This window comes from Scyliorhinus canicula, chromosome 2, assembly GCF_902713615.1.
Source record: "Scyliorhinus canicula chromosome 2, sScyCan1.1, whole genome shotgun sequence".
Lineage (NCBI taxonomy): Eukaryota > Metazoa > Chordata > Chondrichthyes > Carcharhiniformes > Scyliorhinidae > Scyliorhinus > Scyliorhinus canicula.
This window is the reverse complement of record NC_052147.1, coordinates 228376090-228401995: the sequence shown is the minus strand read 5'-3', so window position 1 is coordinate 228401995 and position 25906 is coordinate 228376090. Positions and strand designations below refer to the sequence as shown.

General features: G+C 48.5%; 1 protein-coding gene across 14 annotated transcripts in view; it reads right to left on the bottom strand.

The window, feature by feature from the left end:
• scn1laa (sodium channel, voltage-gated, type I-like, alpha) overlaps positions 1–25906 on the bottom strand; it is a 379612-nt gene that overhangs the window by 185596 nt on the left and 168110 nt on the right. For all 14 annotated transcript variants that reach the window (XM_038789700.1, XM_038789708.1, XM_038789701.1 and 11 more), the window contains 4 exons: positions 12362–12425; positions 11685–11826; positions 4601–4807; positions 1855–2145 (listed from right to left, as the gene is read on the bottom strand). In XM_038789700.1, coding sequence (XP_038645628.1) covers positions 1855–2145; positions 4601–4807; positions 11685–11826; positions 12362–12425 — 704 coding nt within the window. The remainder of the gene's footprint in view (positions 1–1854; positions 2146–4600; positions 4808–11684; positions 11827–12361; positions 12426–25906) is intronic.

Below are 25906 nucleotides of genomic sequence, written 5' to 3'. Positions count from 1 at the left end.
GCAAGCAGGACCCAATTCTGGGTTCCTTCCTCATTCCCATCACTGGCTATTTTTAGTGGCGCAGGTTAAGGAACAAGTAACCAGCCTGCATGCAGCACTCCTTCCCTCGCTGGCTCAATTGCCAGGAAGGATATTTTAGGACCCCCTCCCCACCCTATTTCCCTGGATTCCTAGCTGTTTTGGTGCCAAGATGGTCGAGATCACGAGTGAACTGCGCCCACATGATTCCCAGCCACAGGGAGCGGAGAATCAGGAAGGCCGGAGCATAGGCTGCCAGGCCTGCTAAATAAATGCAAATGTGTTAATGCCAGCAGGGAATCAGGTCACGATCTGTCCCATTGGGGAACACGATCCGGGATTCCTAGGACAGAGAGAATCCCGTCCATTGTGTCAATTGCACCCTGTGCTTTGATCTTTTCATTAATTGATGGATCAGCCATCTTTCAACATTTCAAACACTGCAATAGATTGTCATCCTTTCTACAACTTCATAGTCTTTAATGTATTAAGCTCTGGAGGCTTTGTGGACATAGCTGTGCAATCAAATGACTGCTTGGCTGAACTCAACTCCACTAATAGATTCACGCGTCAGAGGTTGTTATAGCTGTCATGGTAATTATGATGTGGAGATGCCGGCGTTGGACTGGGGTGAGCACAGTAAGAAGTCTTACAACACCAGGTTAAAGTCCAACAGGTTTGTTTCAAACACGAGCTTTCGGAGCACGGCTCCTTCTTCAGGTGAATCACCTGAAGAAGGAGCCGTGCTCCGAAAGCTCGTGTTTGAAACAAACCTGTTGGACTTTAACCTGGTGTTGTAAGACTTCTTATGGTAATTATGGGCTTTGTTTTGATTGACAGTTTTATGAGTTCCCAAGAGGATTGTTTTTTGATTAAGTTTTTGAATGTCCTTTTATTTTGATGGTTTTCTGATCACTTAATAAGCTTAAGTATTTTTCAAGTGTAGTTTAAATATGATTGATTGACAATTTAATGGGTTTCTGAGAGCATTAAGGCTTTTTCAGTGGGGTTTCAATTAACATTTATTTTGACAGTTTCATGAGCATCTCATTCGCAATGCCATTATATGGCTCATGACTTCTGTTTATAGTAGATGTTGGATGAGTGCACGTGAGAATATATGGGGTGGCAGGGAGGAAGTGTGTGTGGAGGTGGCATGGGGCCACAGTAAATGGGAGGTGAGGGCTAGTGTTTCTTGTCACTCATTTACACAACTTGGTTTCCAAACCACCCCAATTCACAATCAATGGTTTCAGTGCCCACTTCTGCACTGCTTAGTGAAATAGGGCCCTTACTCAAGCTCGTGCCACGCCACACGAAAATAGCTTTGGTATGCACTGCTGGGCAAGGTGTCAGATCACAATGTTGGGAAAGAGCCCACCTTGTGATTCCCGACAGAGATGAAAATCCAGCCTTATATCTTTACTAATCCAGGAAGCTCTAGCTTCAGATTTCTTCCTTTTCTCCTTATGGAAATGCACCTCGTCAGTTATCAGAACTACCTTGTCTTTGGAGGTTTCACATTGCTCATTTACTGTTTTATCTCCCAGTTTTAATTTTAACCCACCTTGGCCACTCTCCTCCAGTTGGTTTCATAACATGTGACTTTTCCTTGTCTTTTTATATTACTACTGTAAGCCTAATGATAATATAATCACTATTTTCCAAAGCCTCTCCCTGCCCCCTTAAAATATGCTCTATTTACCCTACTTAAGTCACTGAAATAATTTGCAGACTAGTGGCTGCTCGAAGTTTAGGTGACCACCTTTCTTATTGAAATATGGGAGAATTTCATTGATAATGACATAAATAATTTCTGTAACTCATTCCTCTTACCTGATGTGGGGAGGAATTTCTCTTTTCATAAGAAAGGCAGTTACGATCAATGGAAAATCGAAAGCCATTCCCTCTTCTTCCATTGTCCTCTGATTCTGATTTGTGAATCCTTTCATCATTATCCTTTTCCTCGGCTTCTTGCTCTGTTTGTTTCCTTTTCTTCCTTCTGTTCCGTCTCTCCTTGGCACTCTTTGAACTGAGCTTTGATGTATCCGAGGAACTCTGAGACATTTCACAAAGTCCAATTCGTCCATTTCCATCCCCTGCCTCAGCTGCAGCTGCTGCTGCAGCCTGTGCAATAGAAAGAACATTGCAACATTTTAAGATACCATTTTCTTCCAATATTGCAAAGACACAAACTGAAAAAGTTAATAATATGCCGCAGGAAATTGGCATATTAAAAAGTAATCGATCAGATTGATCTAAATTTGAATTATTTATAATCAATCAGTGTATCTTAATTAGAAGAATCAGGGAGAAGATGGATTAATACCTCTACATAAAATGTGTAGAAAGCAAGTTCAATTGAATGTTTATTGGAACAATCTGAAGAAATTGGAGTTTTATTTCCATTTCGAAAGGCATGGGGATGATCAAGTGGTAGTTGTTGAGCTACTCAACTGTAATAGGGCAGGAAAATTTCAAGCATGGAGGTTATGGATTTTCCAATAAGAAGAGTGTGATGCATTGGGGTAGAAATGGACACATAACAGCCAAAACGTGGCAAGATTTCAGCACCCAACTTCTGGTGCCCTAAGGATGGCTGAAAACTGAGTTGTGTCATTTTTCAAGCATTCCTGGTGGCTGACTAAAACAGGTTTAAACTCCTTGCATGAGTACAAAGTGGTCCTGGGCTAGATTTCCATCTCCTTTGAAAGTGTGAATCAAATTTCAAATCACCATGGGTGGGATTCTCTGTCAGGGGGATCCTCTGCTTCGCCGGCAGCGCACTCACGCCCATGGAGTTCCCGATGGCGTGGGGGTTGCCACAGTGGATCGCATTGGCCGGCTGCTGGGGCGGAGGATTCCGCTGCTGGCGGCGGTGCACTGCACCAGGAAACGGGGTGCGGCACGACGGAGAAACACGGCCCATGTTTTTTGTGCTGGAAAACAATTTTCCTCTGCCAGATCAACCCTCCACAATTTCTGTGTGGCTTTCTCGCAGATCGGGAAGACCTTGGTTGCAAATCACAGACTCACTTCTTCTGAGATCAGGATTCCAATGCGAAGGACCACTGGAAAAGTTCCTTTCTTTCCACACCCTGTTTTCGTCTGCAGGTGCAAATCTTTGAAGCCCTAAAACATGCTCCTTCTTAGGAGAGTTTGTGACCACTGGGGGAAGTCTGCTGAAGGGTTAGCAACATTGTGAAAGGTAAGTGTAAAATATTTCCACACCTTCAAATGTCACTTATTAGATTCTGTATTGTAATGTAGGTGTATTTTAATACATTGATTCATCACAGGGCTTTGTCTTGCAAAGCTAACTTGATCCTTGTATAGATCACCATTGTGCATGTATTGGCATGCATTAAAGTACTAGTTTTCCATTAAACTTGCCATAATGCTTTTAAAACATGGCAAAATGTGTTGGAAAACCATCCCTGTTTGTTTGACACTGGGATTTAAATGTACAGCCAGTTCTGACTGCTTTTGAAAGGTTAAAAAATAATGTCCAAGCACTCACACGTCTTTATTGATTGACTGGGAGTCTGCTTTTAGATGCAGTGGACACCTCCTGCTCTTTCAGCCTCTGGGGTGTGGATTTTAGCCTACTGATAGCTGTGACAATTGTGAATGCTTGGCTGAATTCCAACAGCTCTGGGTCTGTTGAGACAGTTGTTCAGGGGAATGACTGGCAGTTTTACGAGTTTGTAAACATTCTCTGCCTTTGATGTGATTTTAGAGTGCATGGTTGTTTGTTTACACAACTTAATAGCCACTTAAAGTTTTAACGTTTGTTTCTCGCAATTATGAAGTTTTGTTTTGCAGTATAACGGCATGAGTTTGAATGGATTTTCTTAGATTGTCTCAGGTTTCATCTTTTTCCAACTGTATTTAAAATAATTACCACTGCTTTGCATGACTTCTGTGCATTTCACATAATTGATACTGGTTGAGTGGAAGATATATGGGGGCGTGGAGTTAACATGGGGAATCTAAGGAGACATGTAGGGCAACATAGGGGATGGAGGGATGAGGGATAAGGTTTGAGGGTCTTTAAATTATGTCGGGAGCTGGTCTGTTGTCTCTGAGAGCTCAGGTGAGCCTTCTAACTAGCCTGCCTTTGCACTCATACTCCATTGCGACTTGCAAATGCAAACCCGAACTCTGTGAAAAAAGTCAGAAATCTCGGGGAAATTTGCTTATGGGTTGGATGTGCATTTCAGAATGTGGGAAATGTGCGCAGGCCACAATATCCCAAGCCCACACAAAAATCTGGACTTTTGAGTCTGTTTCTGGCCTGTAGTGTCACTTAAGTCTTTGTTGAGAGGAGAAATTGCCAGATTTTTGTGTTGAGTTAAAAAAAATGTACGCTGAATGTACAATGTTTAATAAATAGACTGTGAGAGGCCCACAATTAGTGATTGTAATGGTTTTGAACATATATTAATTTTAAAAATATTATTGTTAGCTATTCAACCATCAAAGCCACAAGAGAGTTAGATACAGATTGCTATAATTATTATCATAATGCAATTTGGCGATTTTAGTACGTGTTATGGAATTGCAATTGTAAAGATTCTACCTGAGCTTCTTCTTGATGTTTTTTAAGCTGTTCAAGCATCATCTGAAATTTTGCCTCTTTTTCCACAGCTTCCTCTAAAGTAGCTTGGTTTTGCTCATCATAGGCCATGGCAACAACAGCCAGAATCAAATTGACCAAGTAGAACGATCCCAGGAAGATGACCAGCACAAAAAATATCATATATGTTTTGCCAGCAGCCCTCAGGGTCTGATAAAACAAAATGTTAGGTTCTCCCTTGTTTTTCTTCGGTGAGCCATTTTGACAAATTCGATATATTTATTAATCACAAAACTAGAATTAAGAAGGGTGCAAGGTAAATGATACAAAAACATAGAAAAATCAGCTTTATAAGTAATTACTAATATAACACAATAATTAATAACTTTTTAACTGTAATAATCAATTCTCAAATATTTCAACACATTTAAATATTTCTGACACAGTGATAGATCTTAGAAGAATATAAATGTCAAAACCAAGCTATTCCAGAACGTGGGAATTTTGGGGTAAGAATGTTATTGATGGTATTTGGAGACAAAGATTTTTATAGATATGTTGTAACTATGTCACTTTCGTTAAGCGGCAAAAAACATTTGCAAAAGGGTATGAAAAAACATTTTAAACAATGTGATGGGTTCAATTTTTTTACGGGTCTTTTTAAAGATTTTATTCCAAATTACAGTCACCAAGTCTGATTAATTGCTAACAATCTAATAAAATATTGAATATATCAGGTAAGGTGGGACATAAAGTTCTCTGAGGGGACCCGCAGCTAAGTCCTAGGTCAGGGAAGGACACACATAGAGTGAGTGGGTGGGAGTAGGTAATGTCCGCAGCAATGGTATAGAGCATGCTTGTTCAACACGCAGGCCGATCCACACATGTTCAAAATGCCTGCCAGTTAATTTGAAGATTCTTCAAATAATTCCTCTTCCAATCAAAACTCAGCACATTTGCTGTTGCTAGGATCACTGGTGAGCCAATCAGCAGATGTGAGAGAAACCAGTTTCTGATTGGAGGAAAGTAGATGCTGAGCGGAGGGGAAAGCAGTTGCTGAGCGGAGGGGAAAGCAGTTGCTGAGCGGAGGGGAAAGTAGTTGCTGAGCGGAGGGGAAAGCAGTTGCTGAGCCGAGTAGAAAGTAGATGCTTAACGGAGGGGAAAGTAGATGCTAATGGAGGGGAAGGTAGTTGCTGAGCAGAGGGGAAAGTAGATGCTGAGCGGAAGGGAAAATAGATGCTGAATGGAGGGGAAATGAGATACTGAGCAGAGGGGAAAGCAGCGGCTTAGAGGAGGGGAAAGTAGCTGCTGGGCAGAGGTGAAGGTAGATGCTGAGCGAGAGGAAAGTGGCTGCTAAGTGGAGGCGAAAGCAGTTGCTGAGTGGAGGGGAAAGTAGCTGCTGAGCGGAGGGGAAAGTAGTTGCTAAATAGAAGGGAAAGTAGTTGCTGAATAGAGGGGAAAGTAGTTGCTGAGCGGAGTAGAAAGTAGATGCTGAGCGGAGTAGAAAGTAGATGCTGAACGGATGGCAAAGTAGATTCTAAGTGGAGGGGAACGTAGATACTTAACGGTGGGGAAAGTAGATGCTGAATGGAGGGGAAGGTAGTTGCTGAGCAGAGGGGAAAGTAGATACTGAGCAGAGGGGAAGGTAGATGTTGAACGGAGGGGAAAGTAGATGCTGGAGGGGAAATTAGATGCTGTGCGGAGAGGAAAGCAGCTACTGAGAAGAGGGGAAAGTAGCTGTGAGCGGAGGGGAAAGTAGATGCTGAGTAGAGGGGAAAGTAGTTGTTGAGTAGAGGAGAAAGTAGATGCTGAATGAAGGAGGAAGTGGCTGCTATGTGGAGGGGAAAGTAGTTGCTGAGTAGAGGGGAAAGTAGTTGTTGAGTAGAGGGGAAAGTAGATGCTGAGTGAAGGAGGAAGTGGCTGCTATGTGGAGGGGAAAGTAGTTGCTGAGTAGAAGGGAAAGTAGATGCTGAGAGGAGGGGAAAGTAGTTGTTGAGTAGAGGGGAAAGTAGTTGTTGAGTAGAGGGGAAAGTAGTTGCTGGGCGGAAGGAGCTGCAACAAGTGAGACAACCCTGCATGTCAAATACCCCCCCTCCCCCATCCTCTGTCCCTTCACACACCCTGCCCACTTGGACACCTCGCCCATCCTCTGTCCCTTTAAAGCCCTGCCCACTTGGACACCTCCCCCATCCTCTGTCCCTTCACACACCCTGCCCACTTGCACAGCTATCTCCCACACCATCCACCATCCCAGAGGCACTCACCCCGGTTGGGCTATTTAGTGATGAGGCTCCTGGGTCACAGTCTGGGTCGCACATCACAGCTGAGCAGGTACAACAGGTGGAGGTCGGAGCAGCCGAGGGCCCGGACTGGCGGAGGCCAGGCCCAGCATCCAGCAGGCTCCCAGACGTTTTCCGAGTTCCTGGACTTTCCCAACCCACCCGCACAGCTGATGCATCAAGAAACCCAGGGACACAATGATGGGATGAGGGCTGTCTTCCAGACTCTGCAGACGCTGTTAGAGGAGTCGAACCGCGTCCACGAGCAGGGAGTGGTGCCGCTCATGGCAGCAACCCAGGCCGACACCGCACGGGTGGCATCCGCGGTGGAGGCAATGGGTCAGGTTATGCAAGGCATTGGGCTTAATGTGCACGCGTCATCCTCGGCCCTGGACAGGGTTGCCCTCTCACAGGCAGCAATGCGCCAGAGCCAACACGACATTGCCGGCGCACTGCGGGCCTTGGCCGAGTCTCAGCAGGTCATGGCCCAGTCGCAGCACGCCATGGCACAGTCACAGCAGTCGATGGCACAGTCCCAGCAGTCAGTCGCGGAGAGCATCAACCGCCTGACACATGTGCTGGATGGCGTCGTGCACTCACAGGTTGAGATCGCACAGTCCCTGGCGGGAATGTCTAACTCCCTGGACTCCGTCTCTGCAAACCTTCGGATCCTGGTGGATACCGTTGCAGGCCTCCAGGACTGGCAGCGCCAGGTGTCGGTGGCGCGACGGGGCACCTCCCCGCTCGCACCTCTGTCCCAAAGTGAGGCCCACGGGACGTCCCGGAATTCTCGGCCTCCCCCCATCCCATCCCTGGTGCATCAGGTGGGCAGCAGGCAGAGCAGGGTAGCACAACGTCACCCGAGACGCCCGCAGAGCAGCCTGGCCAATCAAGGCAGGGTCGCCCCAGGAAACGCTTGCCGAAGGAGAAACGAGTCGAAGGGGGCGATTCGCAGCCGGGTGTGTAGTCATTGCCCCTCCCCCCACCCCCTCCCACAGCTAGCACACGCGGGCACGTGATGGAGTGTCCATGACGAACTCAGCGGCCACCAAGGTGGATGGTTCAGCTATTGCCATGGGTCAGACTCTCTCTAACGGTTCTGAGCTCACAGCTCATCGCAGAGCGGGCTGTCATCATTCCACATGGCACTGATCACACCCGCTGACACAGCCATCAATGTTGTGCCATACCGTCTGGACCCAGTGATCAGGGTGATGTCGAAGTGGAGCAGTGTACACTGAGAGGGGGTGGGGGGGGGGGCAGTTGTGTGTTGACCCTCTGCATGACTAGTGATGTAGGTGGTGGTTTGGTGTTCAGCGGGGACGTCGCATGCGACGCATGAACCATGCTGCCACCAAGGCGTCGCGTGCCCACCGTCCTCACCGGGTCCGTCGTGCCGCCTGCTGGACATCACCAGCACCTGGGCCGTGTCTGCGTAGTGCGCCTGCCACTCTGCCAGCCTCCTCCTCCTCCTCCTCCCTCTCCTCCTCCTCCTCTGTGCTGGCACCACTGCCACTGGCTTCTCCCTCCGCCTCCTGCAGCAGGTCATCCCCCCTCTGCATCGCGATGTTGTGCAGCACACAGCAGACCACAACAATGCGAGCGACCCTGTCGGGCTGGTACTGCAGGGCCCCTCCAGAGCGGTCCAGGCACCTGAATCTCATTTTCAGGAGGCCAAGGCAGCGCTCCACCACACCCCTGGTTGCTGCATGGGCCTCGTTGTATCGGGTTTCCGCATTGGTCTGAGGCCTCCGTATAGGCGTCATCAGCCAAGACCTCAGCGGATAACCCCTGTCGCCTAGCAACCAGCCCCTCAGCCGGGGGGGACGTCCCTCAAACATCGCAGGGATGTACGACTGCGCCAGTATGTAGGAGTCATGCACACTCCCTGGGAACCTTGCACAGACGTTCATGAACGTCATGTGGGGGTCGCATGCCACCTGGATATTCATGGAGTATCTCCCGCTCCTGTTTGTGAACACCTCCCTGTCCCCTGCAGGCGGGCGCATGGGGACGTGAACACAATCGATTGCCCTCTGCACCATTGGTATCCCGGCCACGCTGGCAAATCCACGAGCTCGTGAGTCTTGAGTTGCTCGGTCCTCGGGAAAGGTGATGTAGCGGTCCGCGATGGCATAGAGGGCGTCGGTCACATCCCGGATGCACCTGTGGACCGATGACTGGGAGATCCCGGAGAGGTCCCCCTTCGGAGACTGGAAGGAGCCGGTCGCATAGAAGTTAAGAGCGACCGTCACCTTGATGGCAACCGGGATCGCGTGTCCTCCCCCCATTCCACGTGGGGCGAGGTGCGCCTCGAGGTGACAGATATGTATCACCGTCCGCCTACTCAGCCGGAGTCTCCTCCTGCAGGTGATGTCCGTCGTTGTCAGGAAAGAGATCGGCCTTGGTCGTCGCCTCTGGTGCCGTGGCTGCACCCTCACTCTCTCCTCCTCCACCTCCTCCTCCTCCCCCCCATGCTGCTCGACGACTGGCAACTCCTCGGCCCTACCCTCTGCTGCTGCAGCTGGCCCTGCATCCACTGCGGGTTGTGGCTGTGGATGCTGCTCCATCTCCAAATGCAGTGCAGCGGCGCCAACCACTGCGCAGAACATAGCCGTTCTGTTCGCAGACATTGTGCTAACCTACAAAAGGGTGGTGGGGGGCAGAGAAACGGGACATGTTAGACGGAGGTTAGTCGACACCTCGGCAGCCACCTGCCACGGGATACCTGTGTGTCCCACTGGCCTGGTCGCGCTGCTGACACACGGGCAGCCTAACCCTTGTTCACTTTCTGCATCCAACGGGCAGTTAACTACGTCCTCTTCACCGGTGCGTCAGTGGCCTGTGGCCGTAAGCCACAGGGCAACCAACGGCCGTGTCCTCGTGACCGGCACGCCATGGCATGGTGGCAGACATTTTGTAACGGGGGTTGGACAAGTCACTCGCTCACTCTCTCCCTACCCCCCCACTCCCACTCCCCCCCTCAGTCTCCCCCACTCCCCCATCCGTCTCCCCCACTCCCCCCTCAGTCTCCCCCACTCCCCCCTCAGTCTTCACCACTCCCCCCTCCGTCTCCCCCACTCCCCCCTCAGTCTCCCACACTCCCCCCCGCTCTGGACCCGTTCTCGGAGATGCCTTCCCTGTTGTGGTCAGACTCCAGCAGTGCGCTGAGCGGTGCGCTCACCTACTCGAAGCTCTCGTCAGCCAGCACGACTGGTTGACGAACTTGAAAAGCAGGTGTGTTGGCCGGCGTGAAAACATGGCGTGAGGACGTCGGGACTTCGGCCCATTTGGGCCGGAGAATAGCGGGGGGCCAATAAGTCGGACTTCTGGTCGTGTTGGGAGATCTTTCGAGGCCTTTGCCGGGAATGCCGACGTGTAGTTTGTGCGGGGTTCGGAGAATAGCGGGAGGGCGTCAGAACCGCGTCGCTGTGAAAATATACGCGGCCCGCTATTCTCCAAACCGGCGTGAGAGCTATGGTAACTTTCTACTTTCTCTCACTTGCTGCGACCCTGCTTCTTAACCTCCTGCTCTTTGACCCTCCAGATCACTGTGGGCCCTTCCTCTCATTGACCTTCCGATATGTGGCCTCTGCCGCTCTCTAACCCACCCTTTTGCAGTTGATACTGCAACTTGCATCCTCTGCCACTTCTGGACTCACCTTCTCACTGAAGCTCCCAATCTCTTACCATCCCACTATCTGCTTCTCGCTCCTGAACTTGTTCATGAGTTCCAGATCCATATCCAGACCAGAGTTATGGGGTTATGGAAGTGTGGGTTCTGATGATGCAGAAGTGCCAAGCTGGGACTGTTATAATTGATTTTTTTTTTAATGCTCCCACTCAACGCTTCCATCTCCTGAATCTTAGCTGTGAGTGAGAGCTCTGGAGATGATGAGGGAGAGTCAGAAGGAGCAGCTTCGACTTAAGTCTTCAACTCAAGTCACTTTAAAATAAATAACTCCATGGTGTTCTTAGCCTTGAGCATGAAAGAAGGAGGATGATTTGCACAGGACTAGCATATTTCAAGAAGTGAACCTGGATAAAAGTAGCTTCAGCAACTCTAGGACCCTGGGGACACAATTGCAGTAAGGAGTGGTGGAAATGTGCGCAGCAGACAGCGGTATAACCTGCTGGAAGGTTGAACTGGAAGGCTGGTTGGCTCGGGTGATGGAAGCAGCGAGCGGGAGAATCAGGGAGCGGGATGTTCGACATGGGGAAGGACTGGCAAAAGCATGAGTCATAGAGCAGCAGGGACCACACGTTGGAAGGTCAACAGCACGAATGGGAGAAGCCGTAAGTCAGAGGGTCAGCAGCAAGAGAAAGGGTCAGGGAGCAGGACAGGATGCTCCAAAATGGAACTAAACGGGTCATGCAATTCTGCATCAGGCTAATGGGAAATGACTCACAAATGAATCTTACAATGCTAAACCAGAATGCAGATCCCCATGAACTAGCTGATGTTAAATGGGTCAACTTTAAACAGGTTAACGTTCTACAAGGTTATTGAAAGTACATTGGATACTTAAATGTGTTACTGTTGGATTACTTCACATCTTGTAGAAGCATTCATTTCTTATCTACACATTTAGTTGAAAATACTTGGATTGGTCGTGCATTTGGTGTGAGGCTGAAAGGACAACTCATGTTGTTTCCAGTGGTAGCCAGCCAATAGCAGGCTTTTATTCTATTGTGATTGTTCTAATTATAGCCAATAAATTATAGAAATTAAATCTGCATATTATACTACTGAATAGCATTGTAAATATTCTACTGCACCGATACATGATACGATAAATCCTGCTTACCTGCTGGTAAAGGTTTTCCCAAAAGTCCTGAGTCATCAGCCGAAATAATGATAAGAATGCCCAACTAAATGTGTCAAAGCTGGTATAACCATAATTAGGGTTTCTTCCAGCTTTCAGACACATATATCCCTCAGGACATTGACTAAAAAATAAAATATGAAATAATATATAGCACAATTAAAATTTGAATAACTTTTTAATTTGTTATATTAGTTATAGCATCATGTCAACAAAGATACTTCTGCAACATTGGTTTGCCTATCATATGAAGTGATATGCCTGAATTTTTAGTCACAAAAGCTAGTGCATCATGGCATTCCTCAAGACCTCATACATTGTAGAAGATCTTCCTGGTGGGTATAAGATCACAGAGCTATAGTTGATGTTATCACAACACAGCTACCCATTAATGCCAAAACAATATAACTATTGTACACAATAATGCACCTCAGATGCAAACACAAATTTGCCAAATATAATACAATTAGTGAATTTGGATGATTTTTGCAAGCTCTCATTCTAAGACATCATCTGAATCCATTAAATTCAGTTATTGCAAACCTCTATCCAATGGATTAAAAACTATTCTCCAATAAATATTTGCAAATATAACAATTGACTTTTGCATTCTAATCTAAAACACGCAAAACGCACAATGATAAAATACAATAACTTACCCAGCATCTGAGCCATTACCACAAAGTAGTGCATCTTTGGCTTCTTCCAAGAAATAGTAATTTGCTGTTGATTAAATGGCAGCAAAGGTTATTTGGTAGTCTCCTAAAAATGCATCTGCCTATAAACCTAGGACAACATGCATTTCACTTTAAATTTAATAAGTTTCATGATTATAATCCATTTATTTTGCAACATTTATGTGGCAGTGAATTACAAATTGAACTTCCTTGGACATCACAATTACAAATGGTGATGTACATCTTGCCTGATAACTTGGTAAGCTTATCGAGTCAGTAACTGTACCACTTAAGAACATAAGAACTAGGAGCAGGAGTAGGCCATCTGGCCCCTCGAGCCTGATCTGCCATTCAACGAGATCATGGCTGATGTTTTGTGGACTCAGCTCTACTTTCCCGCCCGAACACCGTAAACCCTTTATTCCTTTATTCTTCAAACAACTACGGGCGCAATTCTCTGCCCCCACGCCGGGTGGGAGAATCGCTGGAGTGCCGGGCGATTCCCGCCAGGCCGCCCTGGCACCCGCACGCGATTCACCCCCCCCCCAAAACGGCCTGCCGCGTTTCACCACAGGCCACTTGGAGAAACGCCGCTCACCATTTGTAGCATGCGAGCGGCGATTCTCCGGCCCGGACGGGCCGAGAGGCCTGCCCATTCCCACGGGTTCACGCCGGCGGCAACGACACCTGGTCGCTGCTGGCGTGAACAGCGCGCGAACGCTGCGTATGCGGCCTGTGGGGGGGGGGGGGAGAGAGAGGGGGGGAGGGAGGATCGAGTAGGGGTCTGGCCCGCGATCGGTACCCACCGATCGGCGGGCCAGCGTCTGTAAAGGACACACTCTTTTCCTCCGCCGCCCCGCAAGATCAATCCTCCATGTCTTGCGGGGCGCCCGCGGGGAGGACGACAACCGCGCATGCGTAGCTGACGTCATTTACGCAGTGCCGGCCGCAGAATTTACGCGGCGCGCAAAATTGATGCAGTCCCACGCCTAGCCCCCTGGGGGTGGGAGAATAGGGGGCGAGGAGCGGCCTCCAACGCCGGAGTGAAACACTCTTGTTTTCACTCTGCCGTCGGCACTTAGGGTGTGATTCTCCGCCCCCCATGCCGGGTGGGAGAATAGCGGGAGGGCCTCCCGACATTTTTCACGCCCTCCCGCTATTCTCCCCCCCCCCCCCCCCCCCCGACCCACGCCACGAATTCTCCGAGCCCGATGGGCCGAGCGGCCGGGCCTTCACGCCCGTTTCAACATGGCAGCAAACACACCTGCTCGCTGCCGTCGTGAAACGGGCGCCAGATGCCCGTTTGGGGCATCTGGGGGCTCGATTGGCACGGCAGTACCACAGCCGTGCCAAGGGGGCCATGCGTCCGTAACTGACGCACTCTTTTCCCTCCGCCGCCCCGCAAGATCAAGCCGCCACGTCTTGCGGGGCGGCTGAGGGAAAAGATGCCAAATGCGCATGCGCGGGTTGGCATTGTCCAACCTGCGCATGCGCGGCCGACGACAGCTGGCGTGACGCTTGACGTGCGGCCTTGATGCACGGGGCTGCGCTCCTAGCCCCCCCCCCGGGTGGGGGGAAATCGGCCCCGGAAGTGGGCGTGAAGGCTGCCGTGGGTCATGGCCTGTCCCACGGCAGCCTTCACGATTCTCCACATTTGCGGAGAATCTCGCCCTTAGTCTCCCGATGGGAGAATTTATGTATCTTTATCTTGAAAATATTCAATGAAGGAGCGTCAATTGCTTCACTGGGCAAGGAATTCCATAGATTCACAACCCTTTGGGTGAAGAAGTTCCTCCTCAGCTCAGTCCTCAATCTACTTCCCCTTATTCTGAGGCTATGCCCCCAAATTCTGCTTTCACCTGCCAGTGGAAACAACCTCCCCGTATCTATCATATCTATTCCCTTCATAAATTTATATGTTTTTATAAGATCCCCCCCCCCGCATCCTTCTAACTTCCAACAAGTACCGTCTCAATCCACTCAACGTCTCCTCGTAATCCAACCCCCTCAACTCTGGGATTAATTTAGTGAATCTCCTCTGCATACCCTCCAGTGCCAGTACGTCCTTTCTCAGGTAAGGAGACCAAAACTGAACACAATACACCAGGGGCGAAATTCTCCGACCCCCAGCAGGGTCGGAGAATCGCTAGGGCCGCCTAAAATCCCGCCCCCTCCGTGGCAGAGATTCTCCGCCACCCAGGAAGTGGCGGCGGCGGAATCTCGCCACTCTGATCGGAGAGGCCCCTGTGGTGATTCTCCGGCCCGCATGTGCCGAAGTCCCGGCGCTGGGAGGCCTCTCCCGCCGCCGAGGTTTGAACCACCTCTGGAACGGCGGGATCAGCGGCGCGAGCAGGCCCCCGGGGTCCTGGGGGGGGCGATCGAACCCCGGGGGGTGCCCCCATGGTGGCCTGGCCCGCGATCGGGGCCCCACGCTCAGACTCCGGGCTAGTGCCCTGGCTGCACTATTTTCCTCCGCGGCCGCCACAGCCTCCGCCATGGCAGAAGCGGAAGAGAACCCCACATCGCGCATGCGCCGGCAGTGACGTCAGCAGCCAGCTGCCGCTGACGTCACTGCCGGCGCATGTGCGGACCGGCGAAAGCCTTTCGGCCAGCCCAGCTGCCGGGGGCACCGGTTTTTTGCGCCGGTCTTCTGGTGCCAACCGCTCCGGCGCGGGGCTGGCCAATTCCCCACCTTTGGGGAGGCCCGACCCGAGTGGTTGGCGTCACTCCCCTACTCCGGGACCCTCCGTCACGCCGGGTAGGGGAGAATGCCGCCCCAGGTGTGGCCTCACTAACAACTTATATAGTTGCAGCATAACCTCCCTAGTCTTAAACTCCATCCCTCTAGCAATGAAGGACAAAACTCTATTCGCCTTATTTATCATCTGTTGCACCTGGAAGCCAACTTTTTGCGACTCATGCACTAGGACATCCAGGTCCCTCTCCACAGCAGCATGTTTTAATATTTAATCATTTAGATAATAATCTCTTTTACTGTTATTCTTACCAAAATGTGTAACCTCACATTTGTCAACATTGTATTCCATCTGCCAGACCCAAGCCCATTCACTTAAACTATCCAAATCCCTCTGCAGACTTCCAGTATCCTCTGAACTTTTTGCTTTACCACTCATCTTAGTGTCATCTGCAAACTTGGACACATTGCACTTGGTCCCCAACTCCAAATTATCTATGTAAATTGTGAACAAGTGTGGGCCCAACACTGATCCCTGAGGGACACCACTAACTACTGACTGCCAACCAGAGAAACACCCATTAATCCCCACTCTTTGCTTTCTATTAATTAACCAATCCCCTATCCATGCTACTACTTTACCCTTAACGCCATGTATCTTTATCTTATGCAGCAACCTTTTGTGTGGCATCTTGTCAAAAGATTTCTGGAAATCCAGATATACCACATCCATTGTCTCCCGTTGTCTACCGCACTGGTAATGTCCTCAAAAAATTCCACCAAATTAGTTAGGCACGACCTGCCCTTTATGAACCCATGCTGCGTCTGCCCAATGGGACAATTTCCATCCAGATGTCTCACTATTTCTTCCTTGATGATAGATTCCAACATCTTCCCTCCGACCGAAGTTAAGGTAAGTAGCCTATAATTACCCATTTTATGCTTCCCTCCTTTTTCAAACAATGGTGTCACGTTTTCTATTTTCCAATCAGCCGGGATCACACCAGAGTCTGGTGAATTTTGGTAAATTATTGCAAGTGCATTTGCAAATTCCCTAGCCATCTCTTTTAGTACCCTGGAATGCATTCCATCAGGGCCAGGAGACTTGTCTACTTTTAGTCCCATTAGCTTGCCCATCACTACGTCCTTAGTGATAACAATTGTCTCAAGATCCTCACCTGTCATAGCCTTTTTCCATCAGTCCATTTGTACATGCATGTTATTTGTGTCTTCCACTGTGAAGACCAACCCAAAAAACCTGTTCAGTTCCTCTGCCATTTCCTCATCTCCCATTATTAAATCTCCCTTCTCATCCTCTAAAGGACCAGTATTTACCTTAGCCACTCTTTTTTGTTTTATATATTTATAGAAACTTTTACTCTGTTTTTATAGTCTGAGCAAGTTTACTCTCATAATCTATCTTACTCTTCTTTATAGCTTTTTTAGTAGCTTTCTGTTGCCCCCTAAAGATTTCCTAATCCTCTAGTCTCCAATTAATCTTTGCCACTTTGTCTGCTTTTTCCTTCAATTTGATACTCTCCCTTATTTCCTCAGATATCCACGGTCGATTTTCCCTCTTTCTCCAGTCCTTCCTTTTTGGTGGTATAAACTTGGGCTGAACACTGTGAAAAATTGCTTAGAAGGTTCTCCACTGTTCCTGAACTGTTTCACCATAAAGTCTTTACTCCCAGTCTACCCAAGCCCTCATCCCATCGTAATCACCCTCCATCTGTATTTTAAATTCCACCATATTGTTATCACTCCTTCTGCGAGGATCCCTAACTATGAGATCATTAATCAATCCTGTCTCATTACACAGGACCAGATCTAGGATCGCTTGATCCCTCGTAGGTTCCATTACATACTGTTCCAGGAAACTATCGTGGATACATTCTATAAACTGCTCCTCAAGGCTGCCTTGACCAACCTGGTTAAACGAAAATGAAATGAAAATCGCTTATTGTCACGAGTAGGCTTCAATGAAGTTACTGTGAAAAGCCCCTAGTCGCCACATTCCGGCGCCTGTCCGGGGAGGCTGGTACGGGAATCGAACCGTGCTGCTGGCCTGCTTGGTCTGCTTTAAAAGCCAGCGATTTAGCCTTGTGAGCTAAACCAGCCCTAAACCAGAGCTAAACTACAAACTAATCGACATGTAGATTAAAATCCCCCATGAGAACTGCTGTGCCATTTGTACATGCATCAGTTATTTCTTTGTTTATTGCCCGCTCCACCATAATGTTACTATTTGGTGGCCTATAGACTACTACTATCTTTTTCGCCTTACTATTCCTGATTTCCACCCAAATGGATTCAATTTATCCTCCATAGCACCGATGTCATCCCTCACTGCTGCCAGGGTGTCATCCTTAAATAACAGAGCTACACCACCTCCCTTACCATCCACTCTGTCCTTCCAAATAGATTGATACCCTTGGACATTAAACTCCCAGTTGAGACCATCTTTTAACCATGTTTAAGTAGACTGGAACATTCCAGTTTCAATCTTCAGTCTGTAATTAGTTAACTATTCTCAGCTAGGTTGCCCAAGTGTATCATGAGGTAAATTGGGCTGAACTCCCACTCTTACTATCCAGTAATCTTTGCTGGAATTACACAAATTGACATTGGATTGTAGTGGAGTTCCCTCGTGATGCGTGTTGGGACCCTCGCTTTTCCCGAAATATATCAATGAACTAGACCTTGGATGGGCAGGGCACAATTTCAAAGTTCACTGAGGTTACAAAACTTGAAAGCATTGGGAACTTTGAGGAGGATAGCTGCTACTTCAAAGGGAGGTAAAGAAGTTGGTGCAATGTGCGGACAGGTGTAGCATAAGGGGCGGGTCGGAGAATTGCCCGGGGCCGGCGGCAATCCCGCCCCCGCCGTGTCCCGAAGTCTCCGCCACCAGAGATTCGGCGGGGGCGGGAATCACACCGCGCCAGTCGCCGGGCCTCCCCCGGCGATTCTCCAGCCCGCGATGGGCCGAAGTCCCGCCGCTGTCAAGCCTCTCCCGTCGGTAAGGTAGGTGGTTTGATTCACGCCGGCGGCGCGGGCGGGTTCCGGGGTCCTGGGGGGGTGCGCGGAGCGATCTGGCCCCGGGGGGGGTGCCCCCACGGTGGCCTGGCACGCGATCGGGGCCCACCGATCGGCGGGCGGGCCTGTGCCGTGGGGGCGCTCTTTTCCTTCCGCCTTCGCCATAGTCTTCACCATGGCGGAGGCGGAAGTGACCCCCTCACCTGCGCATGCGCGGGGATGACGTCAGCAGCCGCTGACGCTCCGGCGCATGCGCGGACATCCGCCGGCCGGCGAAGTCTCTTCGGCCCCGGCTGGCGTGGCGCCAAAGGCCTTCTACGCCAGCCGGCGGAGCGCCAACCACTCCGGTGCAGGCCTAGCCCCTCAATGTTAGGGCTTGGCCCCTAAATGTGCAGAGACGTCCGCATCTCTGGAGTGGCCCGACGCCGGAGTGGTTCACGCCACTCCATCACGCCGGGTAGGGGAGAATCCCGGCCATGACGTTCAATGTGGAGAAATGTGAAATAATTAATTTTGAAAGGAAGAACATGGAGAGACAATACAAAATAAGGGGTACAACTTTAAAGGGGTGCAGGAGCCGAGAAACCTGGGTGTATATGTACAATTTGGATTTGTTTATCGTCACATGTAGCGAGGTACAGTGAAAAGTATTTTTCTTCATGCAGCTCAAAACAGATCAGTTAGTACGTGAAAAGAAAATACGTAAAAGGGCAACACACAGTACACAATGTAAATACATCGACACTGCTGTCGGGTGAAGCATACAGGAGTGTAATATTAATCAGATCAGTCCATAAGAGGGTCATTTAGGAGTCTGGTAACTGCGGGAAGAAGCTGTTTTTCAATCTGTTTGTGAGTGTTCTCAGTAAATCAGTGATGGTGGCAGGACAAGTTGAGGGGGCAGTTAATAAAGCGTGCAGTACCCTGGACCTTAATAATAGAGGCATAGAATACAAGAGCAAGGAAGAGCATGGCACGGTAGCACAGTGGTTAGCACTGTTGCTTCCCAGCGCCAGGTCTTAGGTTCGATTCTCGACTTGGGTCACTGTCTGTGCACGTTCTCCGTGTCTGCATGAGTTATATCCGGGCACTCCGGTTTCCCACCATAAGTCCCGAAAGACGTGCTTCTTAGGTGAATTGGACATTCTGAATCCTCCCTCAGTGTACTTGAACAGGTGGCAAAGTGTGGCAACTGGAGGATTTTCACAGTAACTTCACTGCTGTGTTAATGTAAGCCTACTTATGACACTGAGAAAAAATATTATTATTATGTTATGTTGAATTTGTATAAGTCAGTTTCAGCTGAGTACTGCGTTCAGTTATGGGTGCTACGCTTTAGGAAAGCATTGTTACGTTCTGTATAGTGGCCGGGGTAAAGATGCACACAGAACATCTAGTTCTTTACTAGTTAGATGGTTTATTGACAAAATGAACACGTGGTGAGAAAACTAAAGAAACTATGATACAAATGGTAATGATAAGTGAATTCTCCTGGAGCTACTTCTAATGCGACTGTCCTCTAGTACGACATACTACCAGCTGCCCGATCTCTGGAGTCACATGGTGGATCTCTGTCCCCACTTGCTGGTCGAGGTCGTATATCTAACTATATACATTACTATGCAAATGCTTATCACCACCCCCCCCCCCCACTTCATTTGGAAATGTGAATGTTTAGCAGATATTACTGTGCCTTGAATCATGACATGCATAACAATTTCAAACATGTCACATATACGAAAATAACTGTTTTACAAAACATGATGTGCATAACAATTTCAAATGTGTTCATTATACATTCAGTCTTTCAGGTTTTGACATCTTCTTGTTGGTCTCCTGAGCATTGACCAAATACGTGATCTTGTTTCATTTTTCGAAAGAACGGTTTTCTGGCTGGTCTTTGAGTTACCGACTCTTTCAGCATTTTGAAATGATGCTTCCTGCTCAGTGTGTGTTTTTGTACATTATTGCCCATGCTCATGTCTTCACTGTCGCGGCTGCTAACCGGCTGATAGACAGTATCCTTGACTCTCCTCTTACCCTTCCTTTTTTTTTATAATCAGCTCTTTCCTTCTCCTTTTCTTCTTAGCTTTAGTGGCATCAACCGTGAAATTGGTACGGTCTAGAATTACATCAGCCTCTGCACCTAGAGCACCATTCTTACCACTGGTTTCGGCCAAGGGATGAGTTGTTTCTGGATCGCTTGCTGTAATAGCTTCTTCTGGGTCTTTTGCTGTAATAGCAATTTCTGGATCGTCTGCTTTAATAGCTGATTCTGGCTCTTCTGATATAATATCTGTTTCTGGATACTTTTCTGGATTGAGGAGTTCTGATTGATCATGGCTCAAACGCTTTACTGCATGCCCATCAATTAGTGAGGCATCTAGTGTCGGCATACTTTTGGAAACTTTCGAAGTTGCAAGTAAGGTTGTGACTTCAGGAATGATCTGAAAACCCTTGCATTCCGGTATCTTAGCTCGGTCAATGTCCTCAACATTATGTAATACTTCTTCATTTCGTGTTTTAGTCTCAATTAGTGGCACATCCTCATCTGATAAAACAATACATGCTTTGTCGGTTGTTGGAGAACTGCACAAAGATGTATCCATCTGTTCTTGTTACAGGCTTTTTGATGGACTTGCCTCGAGTACTTGGGAATCCACTGCAGGAACAGTTCCGTGGGCATAGGATAATTCATCCTACTTTTCTGGAGGCAATTTCTCCAAAATGTTCTCCAGTTGCCTGTTGGCTGCTTTCTGTTGATTTGCTCCCAGCTAATTTATCTGCTGTTGCAATCTGACTCAACCTCTGCTCACTCCATCTTAGAGCTTTCACAGTCATCTTTCTCCTGCATAGATTGGATGCTTCTTGTTATTACCTCTTCACTTTCACTGATGTCAAATAAACTAAATAAACATTCATGGTCTTCCTCTTCTGGCTCATCATTCGCTTCTTCACTTTCCTCATCGTAATCATCATCATTGTCTACAATAGCTTCTCCTGTGAAGTGTAACACTGCTCATAGAATTGTGTGTTCTGGCAAGAAGTGACCAATTTCAAAGACAGCATCGAGTCTTGTTGCAGAACTTTCATCCAGTTCCCAATCCTCTGGAACTGCAGAAGGACTAATAAAATTGAAGAAAGAGACATTTGGTACAGTTTTAATGACTGTTCTACCAGTGCGCCGACCCTTATGCTTCCGCTTTGTTTTAATAGTCTTCATTTTGATGTTTTTTCCTTTCTTTCAGCCGATCTGGTATCCTGTACATCCTATAATTTCTGGTCCATCAAAGAAGAAAATATCTGACTCATCAGGCTGCGACTCCATCTTGTAGTTTTTGGTACTGCTTCGTCTATGAAGTATTCATTTGGCTCAAACTTAAAACTTCAGAGTAAAACTCATTGGCTGTCCAGGATCTGAAAATTTCACCTTTAAGTCTTGTAAATGCTTTAAGATAAGCTCATCATGCTCCTGTCCCATGTCACTGAGCAAATCCACATTTTTGAAACTATCAACCAAAATTCTAGAATTCCTTTTGCCTTCTCCTTTTCTTCTTCTCGTTGTCATTTGCATTCATCTTCTGTCGCAGTGCTGTCCAGAATGTACAGCCGCTCAAGTCTCTCACACGCTTTCGCTTCTATGATAGCCTGGCGGTCCATGACCACAATGGTCAATGGTATGATGTGACTTCTGTTGTGTACCCATGCCTCGAGCTCACATGCTCCCAATGCCACAATCTCATTCCCATTATAGCCTTTCTGTCATCTTGTTTGATTGACTTTTGGTTTAACTCGCAGCTCATTCAAATCTGACAAACTGATAAGGTTGGCTTTTGCTCCCGTGTCGAGCTTGCATTTGATCAATGTACCTGTAATGAACTCCAATTGGCTTTATTGGTTGGCCAATTGGAGTATGAGCTCCCTCAATGATAGCTCATTGAGGGGGGCCATATAATCATCTGTGTAGGCTTTGTGAGCCAGTCTTAAGTTGACTGGACTGCTAGCAGCACTGTTTGTAGCTGCTCCTGTAATATCGTTATTGTAAATAAATATTGGTGTGGTGACGGAACTCCTGCCTCCCGTGGATTACTACAGTGGCAACGAGGTAAACTACGAATTTTGCGGAGACCAGCTGCCGCACTCGGAGGGTAAGCCTTGCCATTTTAAAAATGCCGTTTTTTGGGAGGTTAGAGGCATTCGACCCGGCTATTGAGGACTGGTCCCAGTATGGGGAGAGAATGTGTTACGTCTTCTGGGCAAATGATATACTGACGGACAAAAGGAGACGGCTTATCCTGCTGTCGGCGTGCGGACACTCCGCTTTCGCCATTATACGTAGTCTGACTTATCCCGCTGCGCCGGACACGAAAACTTTCCAAGAAGTAACAGAATTGGTGAAAGAGCACTACGACCCAAAACCACCCCTCATTTTGCGTAGGTACAGATTCTACATAGCGAAGCGGGAAGATAGGGAGTCAGTCACAAATTTCTTGACCCGCCTGAGAAGGCTGGCGGAAATGTGAGTTCGGCCCGACGCTAAATGAAATGCTTCGGGACCGGTTAGTGTGTGGTATAAACGACCTCACAATACAGAAACGCCTGTTGGCGGAAACGGAGCTAGACTGCAGGCAGGCGTTACAGCTCGCAGTGTCCCTAGAAAAGGCAGCAAGTGGGGCGCAGGAACTACAGGGCACGCCAATGGAGATAGATACCTGTGAGAGGGACTATCACAACGTGTCCTGCTACCAGATAGCCGCTCTCAGGAAAAACCTGAGGAATAGAGGGAAAAAGGAAAACCCCAGAACTTCCCCCAAGTCTGCCAGGACTAACTGGAGACAGAGGGAAGTACCGGCTGAGGCTCCCCCAACAGAGAAGGACCGTTTCTGACACCAGACAGAGTGGGGTAACAGCGACAGAAACCCTAGAAGGAGGTGGCAAAAGAGGAATAGCAGGTGGGGACGCAGGGAAGTACACAACCTAGACGCCCCATCCAAAGGGGAACAATTATATAATATTATTCCTCCAAAGGGGAACAATTATATAATATTAAAATAAGACAGGTCAATACCCCCGATTGCATCAGCTGGGCGTTGCTACTGGCGGCATATAGATAGTTCTGGAGCACAGACCGGGAACGCGAGTAGCACATGCAGATGCTTTGAGTAGACTTCCCCTCCCGGACACTCCGCCGCAAATACCAAAAGTAGAGGAGACAGTAATGACTCTAAATATTTTGGACACCCTACCAGTAGATGCACAACATATTCGGTTGTGGACGCAAAAAGACCCAGTTTTAGCCAAGGTGAAGCATTTACTGCTAACAGGGGAACTGGAAAGGCCAGTGGAGCCCCAGATGCACCCATGCTGGAGCAGAAGGGACCAAATAACCGTAGAAGACGGTATCCTATTATGGGGAGCCCGGGTAATCGTCCCAGCTCAAGGCCGTCAGGAAATCTTAACTGAGTTACATCACGGACACCCAGGGGTGTCTAAAATTAAGATGCTAGCTCGAAGCTACGTTTGGTGGCCAGGTTTGGACACAGACATAGCAGCCTTGGTACGTCGGTGCCAGGAGTGCCAACAGGGGCAAAGAGTGCCACCAGCGGCGCCATTGCACCCGTGGGAATAGCCAGGCAGACCATGGTCCCGCCTGCATATTGACCATGCCGGCCCTTTCATGGGCTCAATGTTTTTGGTCATAGTGGACGCCCACTCCAAATGGTTGGACGTCCACTGGGTAAACACAGCAAGCACAGCATCGACAATTGAAAAGCTCAGGGCCTCGTTTGCAACACATGGACTTCCGGAAGTATTGGTGTCGGACAACAGAACGGCATTCACAAATGGGGAATTTGGAAAATTCCTGAAGGAAAACGGGAGTCCGTCACATCAAAACGGCCCTTTACCATCCAGCGACCAACGGCCTGGCAGAGAGAGCAGTCCAGACACTTAAAGCGAGACTCAAGAAGCAGCTGGCAGCGTCAATAGACACAAAGCTCTCCCGCTGGCTGTTTGATTACAGGACCACACCGCATTCCACAACGGGCATACCGCCAGCTTAACTCTTAATGGGAAGGCGGCTGCGAACGAGGCTGAGTCGCGTTCTGAGAAACAACAGGAGGCCCAACGCAGGGGGCATGATAATAGTCGGCAGCAGAGACACTTCCAGGTGGGGGCACCGGTTTGGGTCAAGAATTATGGGAATGGACCAACGTGGGTCAAAGGCACGGTAGAGTCCCAAACAGGGCCCATATCCTATGAGGTTTCAATAGGAGGTAAGGTGCTGAAGAAACACCTAGACCAAATAAGGGCAGCGGAACCACACCTGGAGGCAGGCCAAGCAGGACCGCCTCAAGCTGGGATAGCCCAGACGGAAAGGATACCCACACCCCAGCCCCAAGCAATTTCTCCAGACCCCGTCATCCAGTCACCAGAGTCGGAGATGGACTCGAGGAGGAGGAAGAACAACTTCCAAGGTGGTCGTCAAGGAAAAGACGGGCACCTATAACGTACACCCCGCCCACTTCGGAGAACGACCCGGCGGACGACACAGAGGTAACAGACCCAGACATGAGGAGCAGGAAGAAGCTCAGAGGAATGCCAGCTGGCAGGAATTCCTCGGACCTTGGGGGGGGGAGGGGTGTAATGAACTCCAATTGGCTTTATTGGTTGGCCAATTGGAGTATGAGCTCCCTCAATGATAGCTCATTGAGGGGGCCCATATAATCACCTGTGTAGGCTTTGTGAGCCAGTCTTAAGTTGACTGGACTGCTAGCAGCACTGTTTGTAGCTGCTCCTGTAATATCGTTATTGTAAATAAATATTGGTGTGGTGACGGAACTCCTGCCTCCCGTGGATTACTACAGTACCATTCAGCATCAATTGAATTGTCCACATGTCTTACATGGTATCGGCATCACCATCACTATTACTGTAACTGGTAAGTAAGACGTCTTCACTTTGCATATTCAAACTCATCGTGTCCTCAGTTGAAATCAGATCAACAAAACCGATCTTCAATGCACATCTCATCAACCACGGTGACTGATCCTGTTTAGTCCACTGTTGGACATGAAAAACATTGCCTCGCAAAGTGATTTGCTCTGTCACACTTGGAAAACCTTCCAAAATGCTGGATATGCTCAAGGCAAATTACCGCATCACTGGAATAAAATGGCGGACCCGATCGATCACTTTAAACGTCCGCCTTCACTGGGACCACGTTTCGTTTCAACTACATCACAATGGTTATGATGCTGGTGTCTTCTTCCACATTGGTGCCAAAAATGTTTCAGATTGAGCACGTACATCTGCTGTGAAGCTAGCTCGCAGGCATGGCAAATCATGATTCTGTTTTCTAGTTGAAGCTCATCTTCCCTTAACAGCCATGATGTGGAGATGACGGCATTGGACTGGAGTGGGCACAGTAAGAAGTCAGACAACTCCAGGTTAAAGTCCAACAGGTTTGTTTCGAATCACTAGCTTTCGGAGCTCATCTTCCCTTAATAGCCTCTCGCATACTTTGTCAATTGATATCCCGAACACTCGTGGATCATCGACGACTTTAAAGTACTAAAATTGCACGACTGCACCTTCACCCGCAAGTTGGGTAGAAAACTATCGAACGATGCGCCAGCCTTCTGAGTATGCGTCCAAAAGATATAACGCTCAAATGTTTCAGTTTTGGGGGGGGGAGCGGTGAGCAATGTTGATCAAAGTATTGTATTACTTCGTAGGAGCTCTTGCTTTCTGCTTCACAGTCGAACACAAAGGTGTTATGAATTTTGATCGCTTGAGGA